The sequence below is a fragment of the Xylocopa sonorina genome, chromosome 8, assembly GCF_050948175.1.
Source record: "Xylocopa sonorina isolate GNS202 chromosome 8, iyXylSono1_principal, whole genome shotgun sequence".
NCBI classification, from domain to species: domain Eukaryota; kingdom Metazoa; phylum Arthropoda; class Insecta; order Hymenoptera; family Apidae; genus Xylocopa; species Xylocopa sonorina.
Genome location: NC_135200.1, coordinates 8,614,047 through 8,636,863, shown reverse-complemented (window position 1 = coordinate 8,636,863; position 22,817 = coordinate 8,614,047). Strand labels below are relative to the sequence as shown.

General features: G+C 33.0%; 4 protein-coding genes and 1 long non-coding RNA gene across 6 annotated transcripts; 2 read left to right on the top strand and 3 right to left on the bottom strand.

The window, feature by feature from the left end:
- The first annotated feature begins 335 nt into the window (after positions 1 to 335).
- On the top strand, positions 336 to 2,359 carry LOC143425775 (uncharacterized). Its single transcript, XM_076898768.1, is given in 5 exon segments — positions 336 to 518; positions 521 to 751; positions 825 to 1,578; positions 1,668 to 1,877; positions 2,098 to 2,359. Coding segments are annotated over 5 exon segments (1,449 nt in total). The 5' UTR covers positions 336 to 469; the 3' UTR covers positions 2,303 to 2,359.
- Positions 2,360 to 2,499: 140 nt separating this feature from the next.
- On the bottom strand, positions 2,500 to 8,100 carry LOC143425774 (uncharacterized). 2 transcript variants are annotated; one of them, XM_076898767.1, is made up of 16 exons: positions 7,732 to 8,100; positions 7,291 to 7,523; positions 6,749 to 7,215; positions 6,624 to 6,686; positions 6,422 to 6,551; positions 6,170 to 6,322; positions 5,980 to 6,107; positions 5,748 to 5,902; positions 5,361 to 5,675; positions 5,094 to 5,288; positions 4,874 to 5,023; positions 4,697 to 4,807; positions 4,410 to 4,613; positions 3,455 to 4,340; positions 3,144 to 3,346; positions 2,500 to 3,096 (listed from the first exon to the last, which is right to left on the bottom strand). In XM_076898767.1, the coding sequence occupies exons 1-15, from the start codon at positions 7,822 to 7,824 to the stop codon at positions 3,165 to 3,167; spliced, it is 3,465 nt and encodes a 1,154-aa protein (XP_076754882.1). In that variant the 5' UTR covers positions 7,825 to 8,100; the 3' UTR covers positions 2,500 to 3,096; positions 3,144 to 3,164. The 2 variants fall into 2 exon arrangements, with proteins under 2 accessions (XP_076754882.1, XP_076754880.1); XM_076898765.1 differs by having other exon boundaries at positions 2,501 to 3,078; positions 7,732 to 8,099.
- Positions 8,101 to 8,535: 435 nt separating this feature from the next.
- Lama (phospholipase B domain containing lamina ancestor) lies at positions 8,536 to 11,625 on the bottom strand. Its single transcript, XM_076900063.1, has 6 exons — positions 11,371 to 11,625; positions 10,734 to 10,883; positions 10,362 to 10,608; positions 9,968 to 10,215; positions 9,507 to 9,747; positions 8,536 to 9,390 (listed from the first exon to the last, which is right to left on the bottom strand). The coding sequence occupies exons 1-6, from the start codon at positions 11,478 to 11,480 to the stop codon at positions 8,746 to 8,748; spliced, it is 1,641 nt and encodes a 546-aa protein (XP_076756178.1). The 5' UTR covers positions 11,481 to 11,625; the 3' UTR covers positions 8,536 to 8,745.
- Positions 11,626 to 14,707: 3,082 nt separating this feature from the next.
- Positions 14,708 to 15,249, bottom strand: LOC143426528 (uncharacterized). The gene is made up of 2 exons (XR_013102161.1): positions 15,092 to 15,249; positions 14,708 to 15,020 (listed from the first exon to the last, which is right to left on the bottom strand). It is a non-coding gene; the product is annotated as an uncharacterized LOC143426528 (long non-coding RNA).
- A 3,812-nt stretch (positions 15,250 to 19,061) lies between these two features.
- On the top strand, positions 19,062 to 21,992 carry Tbh (tyramine beta hydroxylase). The gene is made up of 10 exons (XM_076900062.1): positions 19,062 to 19,216; positions 19,300 to 19,453; positions 19,526 to 19,672; positions 19,750 to 19,997; positions 20,066 to 20,219; positions 20,437 to 20,700; positions 20,792 to 21,022; positions 21,095 to 21,223; positions 21,287 to 21,461; positions 21,572 to 21,992. Exons 1-10 carry the CDS (start codon positions 19,062 to 19,064, stop codon positions 21,691 to 21,693), a joined length of 1,779 nt encoding a protein of 592 aa, XP_076756177.1. The 3' UTR covers positions 21,694 to 21,992.
- Positions 21,993 to 22,817: the final 825 nt, after the last annotated feature.

Below are 22,817 nucleotides of genomic sequence, written 5' to 3'. Positions count from 1 at the left end.
CAATATTAAATCTATTTGAAAAGCAACAAAATGCGTATTTTACGTATATTTAAAAAGATGTTTAAATATTACAAATGTTCATGTATATCACAGTGACACGTTAAGAAAATAATTGAAAAATGAGTAGCTTAAATGATTCTGTCATAATATGTGGACCAACTCCAAAGAAGAAAAAGAAACCGCCTCTAAAACCAAAGCAAAGACAAACAAAAACGACATACTATGAATGTCCATTGAAATATATTCAACAAAGGTAATAGAAATGTTAAAAATTTTGAGTCTCATTTACGAGCAAAATGTGTAAAGAATTATTTCCTTTGAAATTATAGTAGCAAAAGATGGGAACAAGCACGAGCACAAGAAAGACTAGTTCGTAGTGCTAGAAATGTGTCTAAGAATAAGAGAAATAACCTTTTCTCCCTTGAAAAAAATGATTTGATCCAAGATAGTGTAATTGTTTTAAGTGATAATGAAGATGAATCAAATGAAAAGGATGAAAATAAACCCAAAGAAGAAGAAACACCAAGGAAGAAGCCTACGGAGATAACACTAGATGAGAAAAAAAGCATTCAATACTTGTTAACTTCAAGGAAAACCTTAAATGGATCAAAAGATGAAACTGAATCACCTCCAAGGAAAAGATTTAAGGGCATTGCAGCATTATCAGAAAATAATTCATCTTGCCTCTTGATATCCGATACAGAGGACGATATAGAAGTTGCAACTATTAATTTGGATGGTGAAAAGAAAGGTAAAAGAATGAGTTTGGTACCAAATAGTTTGATCATTGATCTTGCACTTTATTGCCAATCAAATTTCTTTAGCCCCTGCATCAAGTTCTGTAAACCAGAAATCAGATGATATTGTTGTGGTATGGTCATCCACAAAATCTCTTCCTTCAACCCAAAATGAATCGAAAGAAGTAACAGAGAAAGAAAAAAACGATAAAATTTTTATGATAGATTGTAATCCAAACCTGAATAACCTTAGTGTCTTGGAATGTAACGAAGAAGACACAAATGAACAATCTAAGAAAAAAACTGGAAAAAATGATGCAGAAAGAGAAGAGGAAAAAGAAATGGCTGATTCTGGTCTGCCTCTTAGTAAATGTGGGTTGAAACTTCCTAGGCCTCATAATATAAGTAAATATATTACCATGAAAAAACCAAGCACACGGGTTAATAGGCCAAGATATCTTAGAATTAAGCGATTACTATCGCAGTTTTCATTATCCAACACATCTGCTGTGCCTCCTAAACCTAGTACATCTCGTATGCCTACTGTCCCTACTAAATTTGCTGTATGCACTAAATTCCCAGCCATATGCAGATTTGAAACTGGATCTAAGCCATATAGGCCTGAATCACCCACACCTACATCGCCAGAAGAAGAATCGAGTGATTCAGATTCAGATTCTGAAGACTTACCTGAAGAATCTGAATCATGCAACCCATTCAACACTGGATTATCTGGTGTTCAATCATTTAATCCTGATTTGTTTGCAGCTGGATCGTCTATACCTCAAACGCCAAACAAATTAAGGGAGATAGTTATCGACGGCAACAATGTGGCTATGGCGTACGATGATTTTCGTTTTTCAGTGATTGCATATTTAAGTTGTGCATCTTGTATTTACATATCTATAGTATGAATTTAACACTTTTCAGGCACACTAACGGTAAAATGTTCTCGGAAGAAGGATTGAAATTAGTTATAGATTACTTTAAACATAGGGGTCACTCTGTGAAAGCATTTGTACCTCAGTACAGGAGAGCAACATGTCACCCAATGCTTGAAAGATTGTACAGAGAGGGAACAGTAGTTTTCACGCCAAGTCGTATTGTTGGTGGCAAACGGATAACTCCGTATGATGATCGGTAAATTATTCTTTTCTTCTTAAATTGGGCGCACCTGACATAAAATTTTAAATGGAGCAACAGTTTATCTATCTGAATGACTATTAAGTTTCTGTTGTTGGTCAATCAAGAAATTAAGCTGTTGTACAACTAACAATTATAAGCCGTTTTATGCAGTCTAATTGTTCTATAAATTACCTGATCGTTTTTTTTTTTAAGATAACACCTTTATTATTTTCAGGTTTATATTAGAATATGCAACGATGTGTGGAGGTATTGTTGTTTCTTTAGATAATTACAGAGACTTGTACGAAGAAAAACCGGAGTGGCGCGATACAATAAAAAATCGAATATTAGCTCCAACGTTCGTAGGAAATTACGTTATGTTTCCTGAAGATCCGTTGGGCAGAAACGGTCCGAAACTACAACAATTTCTGCGTTATTAAATGTAAAAAAAGTGTAACAAACAAAGAATGTAAATATTAATTTAACTTGCATAGGTAGGTTTCTATAATTTATTTTATAATTATGTTAAATACACAAACATGTATTTCGCTATATGTTTATTATTTACATGAGTATATAAAACATTTCTGACAAAGTGTTTTTTACACAAATTTCATATAATCATTAATTATACAGCGATTATTTTGTCAATATTATAGTACAACAGTTTTTGTATTTATTTTTTACCAAAGTGTTGTAGTTTGGTAATATATATAAAATATTTGATTCACTTAAATAAGGGACGAAAATAGCATTTTTTATTTATAAAAATATGTGTTTATTAAGTCTTTAAAGTACTTTCTACTTTTCCTTTTATACATAAGTGCCTGAAAATTTCTCATACTGGTAATACGACGGGTTATATTATCGCATTTTTGTGCGTACAATGAAGTGAAATAAAAATGCTTTGTTTCTAAGTAATTGAAACGTTTATATTTAATATACAAAATAGTGTAACATTTAAATAATAAATAATTATATGTTACTCTATATTTTTTATAAAACTAAAAAAAGAAATAAAAATTAACAAAATCACTAATATATATAACAGTAAACAGAATACAAAAAAATTTGTTGTAATACTATTTCTTGGAAAAATATTACATTTCTAAATGTTTACTGGTTGTAATGATGTACAATAGTAAATTACATCTTTTCACTTGAATGTATATATAAAACTAGATCAATATGATTCTTTGGAGGCTGATTTGTTTAACTGGAAAGTTGAAAAGCGCTAAATAAAATAACTGAACGTACTAAATTTTAATTTTAATTACTTACAGTATATTATGCATCAAGAAATTAGTCGTTTTTCAAAGATGTAGAATCCCACGTAGGTTTCCAACACCATTTACGAGACTTGCGTATATTATCCATATTCTCTTGCGCTGTTTCCCGCGCTAATCTCTGCATCGGATTTTTATCATCCGAATTATATCCTAAATTTGATAATACTGTTTCATGTTGGAAGGCCGAAGTTACGTCTAAAATAAAATATTTTAAATAAGAATATTTTACACATTTTATTGTTATTTAATAGCAACACTTGTCTTAGTATGAAAGAACTTTTATGTCATAAAAAGAATAATTACTTGCTTTAGCGAATAACTTCTCCAATACATATTGATCGTCTTCGATCGACTTGGATTCTTCTGTTTGAGAACTCCCAAGTCGCCGTCCAATTAAATGAGAAATACGTTGCCCTTCGAACAGGGCTGAAGCAGTATGCTTTTCTGATCGTGAAGTTTTCCTATTTCGTCTATGTTTATGATGTGTTCTATCTGACTTTAATACAGTATCGCTATTTGCGTTACTTGAAATTATTGCAACATTTGCATCCAACGATTTTATTGCATCAGAATCATTAGCTAAATTTTGTATACAGATTTCATTTGACATTTCGTCTGTTTTAATATCATAATTTGAATTGTCTACTAATGTATGATTTTCTATTTCATTATTTATGTTTACATTATGTTCAGTAGTAAGTTCGATATTTTTCGTGTTTCCTTTGCTGGTACTCTCTTGATTTTCAGAGGGAAGTATAGTGTCATCTTTCTCGTGAAAATCATTTTCATTAGCAATATTTTGTTTCGTTAAGTTGTTAACGGGTATTTGATTATTGTTTTCCAAAATATCTTCATTGATATTATCTTGATGGCAACTTGTGGTGCTACTATTCTTTGAAACGTCTGTTTCTTTTGCGGGGATGGAGTTCGAGGTATTTTGACTTATGTGTTTACTAAGCGTTGCTGCCAATTTTCGCATTTTTTCAATTTTATTGGATGAAAATTTTGCAGTTAATGGGATTAATTTAGACTCTCGGAACAGTTGATCAGATTCACTAGAGTGTCCATCGATGGACTCATTTAAATTAAAAAGTTCAACTAAATCGGAAGTTTTGAATAATCTACGTTGACGCGGATCTTCCAACACTTTATTCGAAAGAAGTAGTTTGAATATTTGTCTGTGATACATCTAAACAAAAAAATTTATTTCATACAAATTAAAGTTGTTATTATTTATAGAAATATTTAAAAATTATACCTTTTCTTCAATAGTGCCCGCAGTAATAAGCCTGTAAATCGTTACCCTCTTATTTTGTCCAATTCTCCACGCGCGTTCCCTTGCTTGAGCATCAGTTGCTGGATTCCAATCTGGATCATAAATAACTACACGGTTCGCTCCGGTTAAATTTACTCCTAATCCGCCGACACGTGTAGTTAATAGAAAAATGAAATATGATGGATCCTGCGTAGATAAGAATGATATTATAAAAACACTTCAAATAATTTATGAATTCAGTAACATTTTCTTTTCATCGATATGCATACTTTATTAAACAACTGGATTGTTTCTTGTCGCTTTGACATCGGAGTAGTTCCATCCATTCTTAAATAAGTATATTCTTCGCTTTGCACAAGAGATTCCAAAACGTGCATCATCTGTAAATCGAACTTCGTTACATTTTATATAACATTTTTAGAAATAATCATATGTTACTTATTTACTTGTCTTCCTTGAGTGAAAAGTAATACTTTATGTCCCTGTTTCTTCCAAATTTTAAGAAGAGATCGAACCACTGTCATCTTCCCTGAACGTTTCCAGTAGCCGAATTTTTCCAGTGCTTCTTCCGATACATCAATGTCTTCGTCAGAATCCTAAGTACAGATCTAATCAGATACAACGAATGTTACATGATATTGTAAAAATATAAATAAAAAATCTTACTATTGGGCTCGTATAAAGAAACAAGTCAGGATGATTACATATTTTTCTAAGCGCTGTTAATGCTATTAAGAGGCGAGCTCTATATCTTCCGCTCTCTGTATTGTTTTTTTCATGCAATACGAAACTAACATCTGAGGAACGTAAGTATTTTTTATACAGCTTTTTCTGTTCTTCCGTTAAACTGCAAAACAGTACCTAGGAGATTTAAAATTTAAGTATTTTAAAATTATAAATTAATATACAAAATTAATGTAAAGTATAACAAACCTGTTCGTTCTTTTTTGGTAAACTAAGGTGATGTTGGACATCATTTTTTGTTCTTCTAAGCATGTATGGTGTGATAGCATCTCTGAGCATCGTGGCAACCTGAAGTGCGGTAGCTTCCTGTAGAGGAGTAGCATTCGCATATCCTCCACGCGTTATAGGAGTCGCACAATGCTCTAAAAATGCGGGTAAAGTACCTAGTTTTCCAGGCAGAATGAAATCAAAGAGGGACCACAGTTCTTTTAATGAATTTTGCATCGGGCTACCAGTTAGCAGAAGTCGATGCGGTGTCGAGAATTCCTTCGCGGCTTTACTAATCTGCAAGGTGCGATTAGTATTATTTTCGTACATAACATATAAAAGCGTCATAAACTAAAAACAATAAAATACCTTTGCCTGTGGATTTCTTATTTTATGACCCTCGTCGAGTATTACATAGTGCCATTGACTGGCTACAAGTAAATCTTTATGTCTAAGCATACCCGAATAAGAAGTAATTAATATACCACCTGGCTTTAAAGAATGCATTAAATATTCCAAATCACCTGTAAGATAATTTTTTAATAGTAATATTATCAAAATAGCATGATCATTTTTCAAAATGTATGATTTTTATTTGTACCGTTGTAAGTTCCAGATTGGTGTAAAATAACCACCCTTAGGATGGGCCACCATTCGTGAAAATGTTTCACCCATTGTTCCATCAATGTAGCTGGACAAACGACTATAGTTGGTCCTAATCCCCTAAATCTATTCAAAAAATCTTGTTGCTCATTAAACATGATACGAGTTTCTTTAAGAAAAATATTTACCTTCCACCATCAGATAATAATTCACTAGAATCTAAACCGGCAAGGAATGCAATTACTTGAACAGTTTTTCCCAATCCCATTTCATCACCTAATAGTCCCCCTAATCCACGACAATGTAATTCCCACAGCCATTGAACAGAGACTCTCTGATATCTAAAAAAAATGAAAAAGTAAATAACTCCATGAATAATAGTGAAATTTTTTTAGTATTATTTTCTCTTAGAGTTTTCCTTAGCTTTATTTTATTCATACTTATATAATTTTTTCCATATAGACTGTGGAACTTTAAATAAATTATCTACTTTATGCAATGGTTCATTCTTTGGAAAACCACTTTCTTCTACTCTCTGTCTATACATCAATTCATCTCCATCATCCAAAACTATAATTAATAATTTCTTATTAATTGACATATTCTGTTGTATAATTAATTTTAAGAAATTAGAGGAACTACCTCTTTTTGTGCAAGCAGATTTTATAAGAGATTTCTTTTTTTTAGGTGATGGTCCTTCTTCCTCTATAAAATTAATAGTTTATGGTTTAATTATAATATACTTATAGTTTAGCTATAATATTTACCTGAATCGATTTGCTCATCACTTGGTATGTATTCACTTCCAGAGTCGCTTACAATATCTATAGACTTAGCATGTGTTGCATCTTCAATTGACACATCTTTAGTATTATCTTTAGAAGCATTAGAAAAAGTTAAAGCATTATCAGAATGATTTATTTTTCCTGAGTTATCAATTTGACTAGATGCTGTATCTTCAGTCTCACAATAAATATCATTGCTTTTACTTAAATGTTTGACCGATTCTTGCCCTGAGATTAACTTTCTTTTATTACTTTTAACTTTTGCCTTTTCCACTGTTTTGAACTCTTTAATATTGGAAAATTTTGATTTTTTAACTGGGACTGTTTGACTGTCATTCTGTTTAAGTGCCTTTGAATTTTCTTTCAACTGCTTCCTTTGTTTAGCAAGTTCAGCTTGCTGTTGTAAATACTTCTCAAGATCAAGTAAATGAGAAGATTTATTGAATGTTCTACAAAACAAAGAAATCATAAATTTAATTTTACAATTTTTTATAATACTATGTAATTTCATTAATACTATATACCCTTTAGTTTTCAACGGATCAGACTGTTTTTCAATTGCCTGAAATGGTGTAATCTCTCCAGTTGAAACTTGCTTTTCTATTTCCTTTTGTTTTGAATAATCTGTGGAATCATTTTCAATACCAGTATTCAATTTATTTGAGTTCCTGGTTTTTTCTACGCTTGTATTCACAAGATCCTCAATTTCTTTTGATGCTTGAGAAATGATGCTTTCCTCATTTCTAATGGACACAATCTAACAATGTTTCTTATTAATAATGGTATCAAGAGTCACATTAAATTATTATACGGAAAAAATATTTCTTTTTCTATTTCATTATTATGTTCGATATAAAGTGTATCACAGATTGGAAAGAAAAGGGGAGAAAGAACCTTAAAAACACTATCTTTGCTAATAAAAATATAAAAACAGACAAATATTGAATAAGATTTTGCAATCTAACCTTCTCCGTTAAATTTTCATCGATAATGTCATCCATATGAGTGTTATTTAATTTTTCATCATCAGAATCTTGTCCTTGTCCATCATTTTCCATGATTACGATAATTATGTATATGTATCTTCACGCGTAACAATAATATTTATTGATGAACGATTACCGGTAAAGTTGAATAAGTAGGAAGATGCATAAACTTTGAAATTACATAATTTAAATGAATAATTTTGTTTGTACGATGTTTGATATTAGTTAATATGTAACAGTCAAACGTTGTCATTCAAATTGCAAAATATGACACAATTAAAACGCATGGATCCTTTGTCGCGCTTACATTTAGCTTCGACGGCATGTTAAATCTTATTTCACTAAGCTATTGTCAGATGGTAGCACTAAAACTTGGTTTTTATTTAAATTGTAATATTACCATGTACATTAAAAAGGAATATAAAATAATCCCTAATTCTGTATTGGAATTAATTGTTCTTTAAGTAAAAACTAAAGTTCATTTAAATTATTAAAGTATATAGATATAAAAAATAATGAACATGCAAATTCCAACATTTTCTGGTATCATTTATACAGTTAATAAATAAAAACTTAAAAAAATTTGATATGTACTTTAATCATAACAATTTTTAATGCTAAGATTTAATGTCAACATTATGCGGATTTTGTAGCATCAAATTCAGACCTCCACAAGCTTGAAGTCCTTTGTGTCTGTAGGTATAGATGTACCTTCTGTAGTAATGTTAAACCAATCCTAGCTTTTGAAATAATGCAAGTGAAATAAAACAAATCCTTATTACGTTTTCTTTATTTCATTTCATAAAATGTCACCATAGGTGGCTAACATATGAGCCAGCTACAAAATATATAAATATTATTATTAAAAAATCTGTCTAAAAAGTGTAAAATGTAACTGTGAGGAATTGATAGGGAATCGTTTTTACGTTTATAAAAAAAGCTTTAAAAAGTTTGGAAGGATATTAGTTTTAAATACAAGATTAACGAGATTAATTAGATCCATACCCATCTTGGAGTAACGCTTTCGAAATCGAAAGTGTCTGGGTGCCCTATATGCGAAGTATTGGGAAAACTTTTCGACCATTTGAATGGTTCTCGCAATTGTGATGTTGGCGGACCGGAAGTGATATCGAAACATTCGAAACCATCCATATCGATCACCAATATCTTCGTGTCTATGACACCATATGGTATAGGCACATTCGCCAGATCTCCGCGATAGGCCAATTCCTGCAACAGATCTGTTTTTGAATTTTGATTTTCGGCAGTGCAATCTTCCTGGCTGCAGCCACGCATCGTGTCTCGAAATTGCTCGAACGTGGTGGTGTTCTCTTGTAAAGACGCTAAATGGGTTCTCCAAAGGTTCTTCTTGGCAGGTCGTATAATGTCGTTGATATTTTGAAAGTTTGATATACCAACGTAGGATACCAAACCGGTTTTCTTGAACTCTTCACTATAATTTCTAGCGAAGGTGATGCTTGGTAATTGTTCCACTAATAAAACAGATGCGGAACGTGGCTCAAAGCTGATCCATTGTAAAGCAGAAGCACCGCCATTTTGACGGGATATAATGTCGAACCAAGATTGACTGTTCGTTGCTAATCGATTTGCCGCCATTAATCTTACAGTCAGCATCACCTACAATGTTATTATCGTTTAATTACTTTTTGTATTTAAAATAGGAATATGTGTGTAGGGTATTGGTAGTAGTTGATATTAAGTACGTACGTATTAAGACAATAATCAATACATACATGATCTTTTGGATTTAAGAAACTCCATTCACTCTGATTCGTCGTTAGTAAAGGTGTCCCGGTAACAACTAGTTCACGATCTTCTCCACGCATTAAGTAGAGCTCATCTCGAGATGACAATGCACCGGGATAGGACGACATCACGATCGATCGACTGGGAGTTAATGCGGCAGTTTTTATTATAGGTAACACATGATAGCCGAAAGTGTACTTCTTTACGAGTCTTAGCATTTGGGTATATCTGCAAAATAAAATAAATATTAATCACCTTTTTATATTAATTTTTATTAGTCAACAAAATGCGTTTATTATATTTGTAGTGCAGGGTAATTTAATTATACACTTATACCCACGTTTAGTATAGTTATCCTTGCTGCTTAGAAATTAAAAAGTTACGTCAATTTGTATTGAACATTTTTTATAATACGAATAATATTAAGATTGAATAACTATTCACTTACGGTGCTACGGTGTTATGGCCGATTGTGACTAACGGTTCTAATTTATCTCTTGGTAGCGATTTGAGATAAATCATGGAGCTCATTAGAGGTTCAGAAATGTTGAATAATTGTTGGAAACCAGGTATATCAGAAGCAAGAGCGAGCCAAAGGAAATCTTCCGATTCCAATGACACCGACACGCGACTCCGACGTACAGCAAATTTCCAACCAGCTTCCAAACCGTCCAGTTGCATGTAAAATAATCGTACCTAAATAAACAAAAGACAACATCCTATTTGTATTCAGCTATGATTTAAATAAAAGTAATCGATGTAATTAATGAATTATTGTCATTATTTAACTATTATATTACTTTGCAGTTAATAAAAATGATTAATCAATACAAATTAGATACCATATGCCAAAAAGAGTCATTGGGTGCCTTTAATTCAGCGCGTTCACGAATAATGGCAGTGTTGTCACGAAGATATCGCGTCAACTTTTGGCATTCTGTGGGTTTCGCTTCGCATTCTGGTCTTATAGTATTGTACCAATGATGGTGAATTAATTGCCAAGTGAGGCTGCCTTCCAACAATCCGGCAGCATAAGCTTGTACAGTATCTGGATATTTTGAAGATGTTTCTATTTCAATAAAGGACCACCTATAAAATGAATCGTTCATTATTTTTTTTACTACATATTTTGTTTGATATACGAGTAATATGAACTTAATCTGTTAACTTCATGCACGGAACTTAACGTAATAGATACAAAAACAATGACCTACCCATACTCGAAAATTCCAGTTTTATAATACGCTCGAGCTGCGTGCAATGGCACGACAGTTAGATCATTCCCTTGGCCCCAAAAGTCAATGCGATATCCTCCTTTACGGTTCCACGATACGGTAGCTGAATAGGTTCCATCTTGTTCGATACTGTAAATACATCGTAATAGTAATTAAAAAAATTTAATTCGTATATAAATCATGTATCGCAAAGTTGAAAAAAAGTTCCAATCTGGATCAACTATTTTCGTGGATAACGTACGATTTAATAATGCCAGTACAAACAATGACGGTGGGCACGTTTCGAAGCGAAACAAATTTCATTATCTATTCCATGAAGCCCTGTCTAGCTGTGTTCTGTACATACATTAAACAAGATAAATCACGTGTCGTACGCAGAAGAAATCGCACCTCGGAAATGCAGCATGATGTTCGCATTTCGTATTAATATACATACATATATGATAGCGGTATTAAATGTAATACAATATAATTTTATTTTTTGGTAGTTTTGTTGTACTTTTTGTACCTTGAATATACATGTATATGTTTCTATTTTAGATTATTTATATCTCCTTTTTTATTAGGATAACATTTATTAATTTTAAACCAATGTGCCGATTAGTAGTAAACTTACTGTCCGAATTCACCGAGAATTATAGCACCAATTCCCAGCAAAGCTACGGCGATTAGGATGTAAGTGGAGATGCGTGTCTGCAGCCAGGAAGCTCCTACTACCTTCAGCATGGCTCATCGGTAAGCTATACACCTTGGTTACGAGAAAAAGAAGAAGCTGAAAAGCACGAATTTCGCGTTCTCAACCCATCGATTACAGAAAGCCTGTTCTTCGGTCTGTCCAGGCACTTAATAGCTGCCGATACGCGCTTGTCCCGTGATCACTGAAACAAATAATTTCATCAAAATTATCAATCAACAAATTAATCATTGTACAGTAATTTAAAATGTACAACAGACACTTTTATAATACGTTATTATAGTAAATCATACGTTTCAATATTTCAAGCAAAACGCAACAATTAGGAGAATTTTTATATATAATATTATTCGTTGTATTCCTCTGAAATAATATGCTTCAATTTTATCACAAAGCATACTTTTTTACTGGTATTCGAAGGTTCTAGGTCAGCTACTTTGCAACCTTCGTTGTTCGTATATTATTACAAAAGAGTTGCGATTTATTTGCGGTGAATTGTCAAAGAAACCAAGGACAGAATAAATTATATCGATGAAAAATCGAATTCGTTCATGCAAGAACTGGATATTGTTCGTTTTATACAAGTATTTAGTTATTCCATGTTTCATTATTCGTGCATTTCTTAGCACAACTTGCTTTTAATCATCCTTTTCTATCGTCTACTGGTACAAACGAAGAGCAACACGAGGGTCAAGGCCGAATTCTCTTCGAGTGCAGTATTTGGCACTCGTGATTACTTGTGATCAAATCAGAAAACCTATGAAAAACAAAGCATTGCTATTAATATCCAAAGTACTGTAACTCGTGAATCTACATATTTGAAAAATCTGAATTTTGGAAGAAATATGAATTGATTATTAATATAAAAAAAGACTCATTTGAAATATCTAAAACAATTTATGTTTTATTTCAATTTAAAAATGTAGCTATCAATTTAGATAACTTATTAGCATTATACGATACCTTTGGAATAAAACAGAATGTCTATTTTTTTTCATTGAGGAAGTCTATAGCGAATGATATTAAGAACATGCGAATCATGGACGAAGACTAAGGCCAAAGCTTACTCGTGGCTCTCGCATTGATATTTGCTATTAGTTGCACTTAGTTCTTTTAATTATCGTTCTTTCGGCGAACTATACTTATCGATAACGACTCGTTGCGCAACTGTGAAACATTTATTTCTAAGTGTTAATGAGCAAAGTTGCCATTAAATATAACGTTAGAATTTCTAGGCATTGCATCATGATACTCTAACAAAATCTATAATTCGTTTTACAGTTGCAAATGAAATTATAATGCTCGTTACTTAATTTCCATAGATGGAATTTTTAAAAACGTATCTTTTATCGTATCTCTTCATATACAAGATAAGAAAAAGATATTGTAAATTAATATTAAAATTGGAGTAAGTTATTCTAAGATAAAAAACCTCCACAAATACGTAAGAGTTATTAATATTTACTACATTATGTGAAAAAATTCTTTCATCTTGAACATTTCACAAAGACATAAAGTTAAAGAAATTCATGCAGCTAAATTTACGATTATTTCTAAGGAAGTAATTTGTAATTCGAATAAATTTGTAGCATGATTCAATAATGTTGCCGGAAATGTTGGCGTGCATAACGGGGAAAATCGTTCTTGTAGTTATTCAATTATAAAACTTCACAACTGTTGCTCGAATGGAGTTACACTTTTTCATTCTAAAAACTAACAACAGTTTCACTGCGATCGATTTCTCTTTTGTTCTTTTGATAAGTTGTACTGATCGACAATGACTTCATCGTTCGAGAACAGACCGCAGAAACTGAGCCAATTTAAGCTTTTTCATTGCCGCTAGAATTCACTTGCAGTTCGATAACTATATGTCGACAAGTTTCTCTCATTTTGCAGAGAACATTATATTTGCTACTGACGCTTGTAACGCGTTTACACTAAAACGTATATACTTCAATCAGCATCTATAAGACGCCTCAAATGTAAATATATCAATTTATCGCTTTGACTTCATTGCTTCCTGCTTACAATGTCTAAAAGATGATTAGAAGATTAGATGACGAAAAGAAAAATATAGTGCACAGAATCTGACCTTAGAAATGGAAAAGAATAATTATACATATTTCTAGCAACTATCTAATGGAGAATTACACGAAGCTAATTCCTTATCTACTCGCATTATCGAAAGACACTTTGTCATGACTAAATATGTAAATCTACACCTGCCAATCCCGATTTAATGTATGATTAATAGTATCCCGATATGTGTAGTGAATGACACTGCAAGATGTGACTACATAGTAGTAACATAAAAATAACAATAAACTTTACACATATACTTCCGACATGGGCGGTTGCTTCATGATATTATGCAAATGTCTCCTGCATGAGTCATAAACCTTATATTGTGATCGAATCTAGAATACATGCATTTATAAAACTGAAAACGAGTTATTTTTCTGCGAATATAGGTGTGCCTCGCGGGAAAAAAGTCTGCTATTTCAAATGCGTACGATATCGAGCAGAATGTATAATCTATAATAATCTATTTTTTTTTCTGTCTATTGAAGATTCGAATTATGAGGTAGATCACGTGATATATCATACTTAACAAACCCTATTAGCACATGTGTTATAACATGTTTGCAAGTTTTTATTTTTAATCGCTTCAATAACACTGTTTGCGCACAAGTTGTGTTATAAGCTCTCTTTATCTCATAATTACGTGAAATTGTGACGTTTTCAATGGTTTACAAATTTTTGTGACTTTTGTATCAGTTTGTAACTTTAGGTACAACAGCAAGAAATGCACCACGTGGTCGCAGTCGCTTCGAATCAAATCAATACAGTGTTACGATTTCTTCGACCTCCTTATCATTCGTCAATTAACAATATGAGTCATCATGATGTACATCAAACATGGATACTAACTTGCAGTTATTAACCGACCTGAATAAGCACGCCATACATTAAATATATTGCGGTATATTTACAGAATTATACTGCAATATATAGTTCCACAATAAAGTAAAAAGTACTAGTTTGCAAAAAGAAATTATATAATACAAACTTTAATCTGGATTTGCAACAGCAAGTATAAAACCTACAACAAGAAACCGCGGCATGCGTGTTGCAATGGTATGCAGAGGTTTATGACAAAATTTTATTGTGCACCTGGTCACGAAAACCACAAACAGGAAGCAACGCAACAAAAACAATTAAAAATCCAGGGTCAATAAAAGTTATGTTATCAAATAACTGTACAAAAGACACCTATACGGACAATTGGCAAACTTTCTCATATATTAATTTTTACGAAATATCATGTATTATATCAATAAATGAATCGTACTTTCACTAACAAAGCTAAGGGAATCATTGTCAGTAAATGTATAACGATTTAAATTATACACCCTATCGAACTAAAAATGAAATCTAATTTTCTTTCTAAAAAATTTGGAAAGTAGAAAGTTGATAGTCAATTCTGCATGGAACAAAAACGCGGCAAACGATTAACAACCACGTGAACAAACGCGTGGCAACATCTATTAAGTACATACGTAAGTGTCTCGCTCTAAAAAAGGCTAAAGCTAAATAAAAGACTGAGGACAAAAATAAAAACCAATAGAATTATTTTAGACACAACGCGTGAGAAAAGGTAATAATCGAACCACAGGCTTTTCCAATGAGTTGCGAACGATCTCCTGAATACTTTTGTCCGGCATACGCGTGTAGGCCGTGCACGATTCGCTTTTCGCCGCGTGTGTCTCATTTTCTCGACGGCTTCAAGCCTTTATTCGATCAGTCGTCACTCACCGTGGGCAATAGATAAGAGTCTGAATTGAAGCGCGTCGTAGACGGGTAGAAAATCGGTCATTCGTACGGAGATTACATTCCTTTGGCGTGCTGTTTTGCCGCGACTTTACGACGTGGACCAGTTGCTCCGACACTGAAGTCCAGGCGCGAACACTCGCTGCTTCTCGACTGCCGCGACAGCGGACCGACGGGTTCGAGTAGTTGCATGATTCCCCTTTCCACCTTCCGCACGCCGACAGGCGGCGTCGACGGCCTCTCGTGTGTCGTCACCACTGCTGGGTCATGTTGCCGCGGCGCCCTGTACACGCTCTGATGTGTCACGTTATCAATTAGTCTTGTCTTCTTTTCGCACACGGTACTTTACTTTGACATTTCAAGTTTCTTCCGTGTTTGCGAACGTAGGCGTCGCTTACAACTGAAATAATCCAAATAAAATGATTAGACTTTCGTCAAATGTGTAATATAGTATCTGTTTTAAAGAAAGTAAGAAACGTTAATTTACTGGATAATTCACCAATATGAACGATCACTTACAATTACTTTGAATAAAGTTTCCAATCATTCCTAACGTGTATATTTGAATTCTTATATCATTACAAAACTATTTGATCTGAAAAATGAAAATTGTTTTTATTTGTATGTAAATGAAGTTAAATTCTCAAGGATATTTGTATGAATAGATATAAAGTAAATTGATTTTGTACTGTACTGAGAACGGATAGTTACAGTTCTTTAGAAAGAGAATCTTCGTCGTTGAAACTTAATGAGTTTTAATCGGATCTAATTGAAAATTTTAGTCACTCAGCAACTCTGACTGACTGAATAAAAGCATCGATGCATTCTTTCTAATCAAATTACGCAAAGTATGATGTTAATCCTTTGCAAGAATAAAATCCAGAACAGAACATGTTTGTTGTTACTAGGTGAATATGTATATATTGTTAAATGTAAAAAAGTATATCAGAAATTATTTATGGAAACAATAGTGGACAACAAACGTTCATACAATGAATTCTACATACTTACATGTATGAATCAAGATTGACGTATTCCGGTGACGTAAGACTCCTGTATCTCCATTGTTATGCATTTGTTATTTCCAAGTCGTTGTTTACCAATTTCTCTGCTTTTATTCATATCGGTTCGTCCTTTATATGTTAAACGTAGTTTCTCGTAGATTCTTTCCTTCATATTACGGAACGACATGTGGTATAATAAAAAATCTCAATAAAATATTATCGAGAAATATTACCAAGAATATTTTTAAAATATTAAGACTAATTTAGATATTATACATTCATTCAACTATGTTTCGTTACTTTGTTAAAACTGTGCTCTCCTATCTTATTATTCTTGTAAATTATCCTGGTGTTAAACGATTTATTCGTAGAAATTGTTAATACCTATATTTCAGATTAAAGATAAAAGCTATAATTATTTAAACCTTTTCTTCTCATAAGCGAATAACGTTTTGGTCACGAAGAGATAGATGTACCCTAACTTAGATACGCCTGTTACAACATCCACGAAAAGTCGTCAACCTTTCATTGGTTAACCATCGTAATCGACCTTCGACTTAAAAAAAACTCTTTCATTCGAACTTTTATCGTCATTGTAAATTTACTTATAATTAGCTTTTCATCTGTGTTATCGTACTAATTTACTGTAAACTCAATTTCTCAACATCATCCTATCAGGTGACTCTTTTTCTGCTCGTTCTTCGTAATTAAAATTTCTAAGTCCAAAATTGCTGTTCCCTGAAAGATACAAGATTTTGTGTCTAATGATAAGATAAGATACACAATATTCGACGACATCTAGATTATAGAGGTTCGTAACTTTTGAGAAAATGTTCATTCTCAATTTAACGAAGTAATTGCTTAATGGGAATATCTAGACGCCTCTAGCTGACCAAAGCGATTAAAATTTTCAATTAAGTTCAATCCCGTCTAATTATCTTCCAGAAGTTACTAGCTCTTTTTCAATCATGGATACTGCTTCCGTATCTGAAAATATAAAGCGGAAGCTTTTTTTCATTGCAGTTAAATTACAAAATGCTACAAAAATAATACATTTATATATAATTAAATATAATTTGATTAATATGGCTATAAATGTAACTGTAAAAAAGTCAGCAATTGCCAAACATCACGAAGAATTGCAACTCATTCTGTAGTTCACAAAGTACAGTCTGTACTGGCGCAGAAACTATCCGAAAGACAAGGTTTGTCGTATCTGTATGTACTTTCGTAAATCCGTGAGAGCAACTGGACCGTCGAGTTTCACACGATCGGCCGGCCGGCTAAGGTAGGGATCAATCCATTCATTGGTTTAAAGGGATGAAAGTTGTCTAACTCTTCTTTTTCTTTACAGAAAGAAATGCTGCACAATGACTTGCTAGCTCCTCGGCAGGTGGCAAGAATTCTTGGTTCCAAGAAAAAGTATAAGGATAAAACGGTTGGTAGGTACCTAAAAATTACCATGTTATTTAAACTCATGTTATATGAAACTACGATTCGATATAAAAGTAGAATTATACAGAATCTAAGAATAATACAAAATAATACTATTCAAATTCCATAAAGGGAAAAAACAGGAGAACGCAAAGTAGTATTTTAAAAAAGTAATAATATCAAAAATTAATTTCTACTTTCGTGTCACGTGATCCATGCCATTCGTTCGCATTAAATAAAGCCTTTCGTAAAAATTGTCCTCATAATAAGAACCGCGGAATTTCTTGATTGCGTTGGGAGGAGAAGCACGCTCCGCGACTGGAATGCAATATTCGCTTCTAGGCATTCGATTATCAAGATATTTCTACGGAGTTTTGGCATTTTTTTCTCCTATCAATGGAATTCGTTTAACAATGCATTTCGAATGCATGCATTTTTCAAGGCCACACGCAGGGAATAACTATAATTACATATGAAAATAAAAATATAGTCCAATATTAACCTACCTGTTCATTTTAAGTGAAAAGTGTACGCACACTCAGAATCGTCTATAATAAACGATAAAGCAATAATTCGAGCTTTTAAACTGTTTTTGATTTGGATTGGCGTAATTTCTCGTTTACTAGAAATCGATAACGTCGATAATCTATTTCGGAAGAAACGAAGTTATGAGAAAATTAATATAACGACATAGATTGGAGAGGTATAATAGATACTTACGTATGGACCAAGCTATAGTTCTGTCACTTAAATTTAAATGTTCTGTCACCTAAAAACGTGTTCAATCATTGTCAAAGCAGGAATCAAGTATTCTTATTATTTATAACTCATATTTTAAACTTTAAATTTATATAATTTGCAAAATTATGATCAACAAATAACTACAAGTATCTTCGTACACACCTTTCGTCTTACCTGATTTAACGGATATAATTTTCAAGCACTATTTGTTCCTGCGCATGCGCATCTATTGCGTGAAATGTATAACACTGAGATAGAAGAATGATATTTGGAGTTTTATTTTTTGTTATTACTACATCTGATCATTAGTTAAAAGCTATTACATCGCTAAATATTTATGTTTTTTTAATGTGAAAAATAATTCTTTACCGTGACACTTGTGCGCATGCGCACCGCACAGAATCGGCGGCAAAGGAACAGCATACGAAGTTCTCGTCTATTTGGATCATCTTGATCCTGTCAGTAGAAAACAACTACTAGGCAGCGAAGGATCAGGAGAATCCCTGTGAAATTAATTCGAGACCGAGGATAACTTCTGTAACGTTTACTAAACTTGTAGATCCAAAATAAGTAACCTTAAAGACAGCAGTTTTTGGATCTAAAATGCTTTACAAGATTCATTTGTTTATCTTGCTTTTAATTTTAAAAAATGGATTGTGCTTATCTTGGCATAATCATCATCAAAATAGAGACGATAATACAGCGAGAAGAGATGTCCATACAGTTCCACTTGGTTCGGAAGCCACTTTTCATTGGAGGTAGGCATTTTTGAAATGGTGTTAATGTGTAATCTGTTCGACAAATTGTACAAGATTTGAGCTAAAATGTTAATCATCTCCAGGGTCGACTTCATGAGCGAAATGATAATTGCGGAAGTTCATTACACAGGTGTCGAGAATAGTTGGTTCGCCATCGGTTTTTCGAATTACGGGGATCTGAAACCCGCCGATTATTGCGTTTTATGGACTGATTGGCACCGTCAAATTCAATTACAAGTATTTCCAGTATATATTTTTAACATACAAATTAGTATAGCAATAATAATGGTATTTAATTACAAATATCAGGATGCATGGGCGGATGAAGAAGGCAAGGTGAATCTAGACCTACAACAGGATTGCGAACATTTTGCATGGAGAAGAAAAGGAAACGTAACGAAGTTCACGTTCTCCAGGAAGTTTGATACTTGCGACGAAAACGACTACATCATGGAGGTCTGTTGAATTCATTTTTTCGATCAACCGTTCGACCATCATTTTTAACGATTAAAAAGATATGTAAAAATTTGTAGAGAGGTACCACGCATTTAGTGTGGCTCAAAGGTTTGGGACCACTGTCATCCTTAGCTGGTTTACAAGTTTCGGACGCGGAAGCTTCCGGTATGTTCCGAACGGAATTGATCCGAGTGCTTCATAAGAAACCAGTGTTCCCCTCAACTGCTTGGGAGTTGGAAATATTGGCTAACCATGTAAAAGTGCCAAATAAGGAAACAACTTACTGGTGTCGTGTACAAAAATTACCACCTGTTTTATCTCAGAAGTAAGTCATTTCGATTTCAATAAAATTTGTTATAACTTGCCATTTCTTTATCGAATTATTGTTTCCAGACATCATATCCTTCAGTTTGGTCCGGTTATACAAACGGGTAACGAACATTTGGTTCATCATATGGAAGTTTTCCATTGTGCTGGGCCAGTAGGGCTTGAAATTCCCTTGTACGATGGTCCTTGCGACGGAGATAATAGGCCAGAGAAAACTCAAGTACGTTTGTACTTAATACCTAGTAGTTTATTAAGTCCTTGTCTTATAAGTAGAAGTCACATTCCAGGTGCAGATAGTAAAATCGATAACTTAATGTAACTTAATATAAACAGAGAATTTGTTTAACATTAAACAAATATTTTAAATAATTTTTTAGTCATCAAAACCATTTATACATTGTTAACGAAACTTATTTAAAATGTATTCTAATTGTTAGATATGTAAAAAAGTGTTGGCTGCATGGGCAATGGGAGCGGACGCTTTTGTTTATCCAGAGGAAGCTGGTCTCTCTATCGGTGGTCCAAACTTTAATTCCTACGTCATGTTGGAAGTTCACTACAACAATCCTGAACTTCTGGATGGTAACATCGATTCCTCAGGAATTCGTTTCATCATTACCAACAATCTTCGGAGGTACGACGCCGGTGTAATTGAATTGGGCTTAGAATACACTGATAAAATGGCGATTCCACCACAACAGGTAGCGAATCTTTGAAATACATAACTAAAAGATTAGATACTAGTTATTATAAGAAAACCAATTATTATAATACGATTGAAACCGTTTGCAGGAAGCCTTTACTTTATCAGGTCATTGTATACAAGAGTGTACAGGTGTTGGTCTACCACAGCACGGTATTCATATTTTCGGTTCCCAACTTCACACGCATTTAACAGGCATAAAAGTCATCACTCGTCACATTAGAGACGGCGAAGAATTACCTCCGTTAAATTACGACAACCATTATTCTACTCACTTTCAAGAAATTCGACTTCTACCAAAACCTGTTACCATTTTACCTGTAAGAAATTTAATTTGATACGTACTCTATTATATTATGAAATAGTAATCGCTGTCAAAAAATTAATTACAGGGGGATTCGTTGATAACAACTTGCACATACCATACAATGGATAGGGAGAATATTACTCTTGGCGGATTCGCAATTTCCGATGAGATGTGTGTGAATTATATCCATTATTATCCTAATGCTCGTTTAGAGGTACGTAATACTAAAAATTTATTATAAAAGATTGTAATCAACCAAATAATTATCATTTTTCAGGTTTGCAAAAGCGCTATCAGCGATGATGCTCTTAGAACTTACTTCCGGTACATGAGGGAATGGGAAAATCAACCAACTAGCATCGATAAGGGCATTTCTTCAAACTATCAAAGCATTGAGTGGACTAAAGTTCGCGTACAAGCCCTCCACGATTTATATGAAGCTGCCCCGCTAGGTTGTATATTTAAAAATTCATGAACTCTTACCTTGATGAAATTAACATTTCAACTGTGAACGTTGACTATGAATCTTAATTATAAACTATTTTAAATTATATTTTGTTAGGAATGCAATGCAACGGTTCGGATGGATCTCGACTTCCTGGATTATGGGACAACATAGCCCCCACACCAGTGAAACTACCCTTACCTCCGCCAGCTCGAAGTTGTCCAGAGATTCGTCAGTGAAACAAGAAATAATAAATTCCATGTAAAGATAATATTCTGTTACATAGTGCTATCTATTTTCGAAAACATGACGAAATTGAAATTTAGGTTTGTGGATTACACGTGAATCTAAAAATTAATGAAACAAACGAAGTATAATTCATGTACGTAGATTTCCAATGGTTTGCATGACATAATTCGTAACATATTATATAACAATACTAGTTGGATTTATCTGACTACATCCTTTTAAGATCCATTTCATTTACTTACATCCTAAGTCTCCAAAATAAAATAACAGTTCATGTTACAATACAATGTGTTTGAAAGTGAAAAATATTCTACTGCAAGGGAATCAGAGATAGAGAAAACATACCTTACGTGAGTAACGATAATACATTATCGATGTAAAAGTTTACAAACCTCCATTATATTTATGCACTTTAAGGGTTTCTTTTTGGCAGTACATTGTTTTGCTGCGGATAAACTACGCTTACTCGAATGTTCGTTTACAAATATTTGTTCTATGGAAAAAATTGGTACCTGTATACTGTAAAATAATAAAAGTAATGAAAGTTATAATAATAATAATAATTAATAATAATAATAATAATAATAATAATAATAATAATAATAAATTCATAATAATATTAATAATAAATCGCAATAGCGGAAACTTTGTTTTTACACGTTTTACGAATGTACAAAAGAAGGACGCGTCTTAACGCTAAATGCGATATAAAAATTAAAGATATCCAATTATTTACGATATAATACACATGGGCGGGTTATACATACATACATACATACATACATACATACACGCATACATACATTCATACAAGTACATACGTACACAGACACATGCACGCACGCATACGCTGAAATCACGTACACGATAGATGCCTTGTTCGCTCATCAAGCGTAAAGAACACTTCCGAAAATGTAGCTTAATATGGTTTTTTCTTTCCTTTTCTTTCGTTTTCCTCATTTAAATGTTTATGCACGACTCCACTTTTTAACGAACACTTATCAGACTTGGCTTTTGACCTTGATTACAAAGTGCTTCACAAACGTCCTAGCATGTAATTACGGGATTCTACCGAGTATTAAATTTGTACTGCCAAATGGTTATTGTAATCCTC

Coding starts and splice junctions, on each gene's coding strand:
- LOC143425774 (XM_076898767.1), bottom strand. CDS start 7,824: ATGGAAAATGATGGACAAGGACAAGATTCTGATGATGAAAAATTAAAT. Junction 5,024..5,093: donor TTCTTTATACGAGCCCAATA/GTAAGATTTTTT, acceptor ATCTGTACTTAG/GATTCTGACGAAGACATTGA. Junction 3,347..3,454: donor GAAGTTATTCGCTAAAGCAA/GTAATTATTCTT, acceptor ATTTTATTTTAG/ACGTAACTTCGGCCTTCCAA.
- Lama (XM_076900063.1), bottom strand. CDS start 11,480: ATGCTGAAGGTAGTAGGAGCTTCCTGGCTGCAGACACGCATCTCCACT. Junction 10,884..11,370: donor ATTCTCGGTGAATTCGGACA/GTAAGTTTACTA, acceptor ATGTATTTACAG/TATCGAACAAGATGGAACCT. Junction 9,391..9,506: donor TCTTAAATCCAAAAGATCAT/GTATGTATTGAT, acceptor ATAACATTGTAG/GTGATGCTGACTGTAAGATT.
- Tbh (XM_076900062.1), top strand. CDS start 19,062: ATGCTTTACAAGATTCATTTGTTTATCTTGCTTTTAATTTTAAAAAAT. Junction 19,217..19,299: donor GAAGCCACTTTTCATTGGAG/GTAGGCATTTTT, acceptor AATCATCTCCAG/GGTCGACTTCATGAGCGAAA. Junction 20,701..20,791: donor TGGCGATTCCACCACAACAG/GTAGCGAATCTT, acceptor AACCGTTTGCAG/GAAGCCTTTACTTTATCAGG.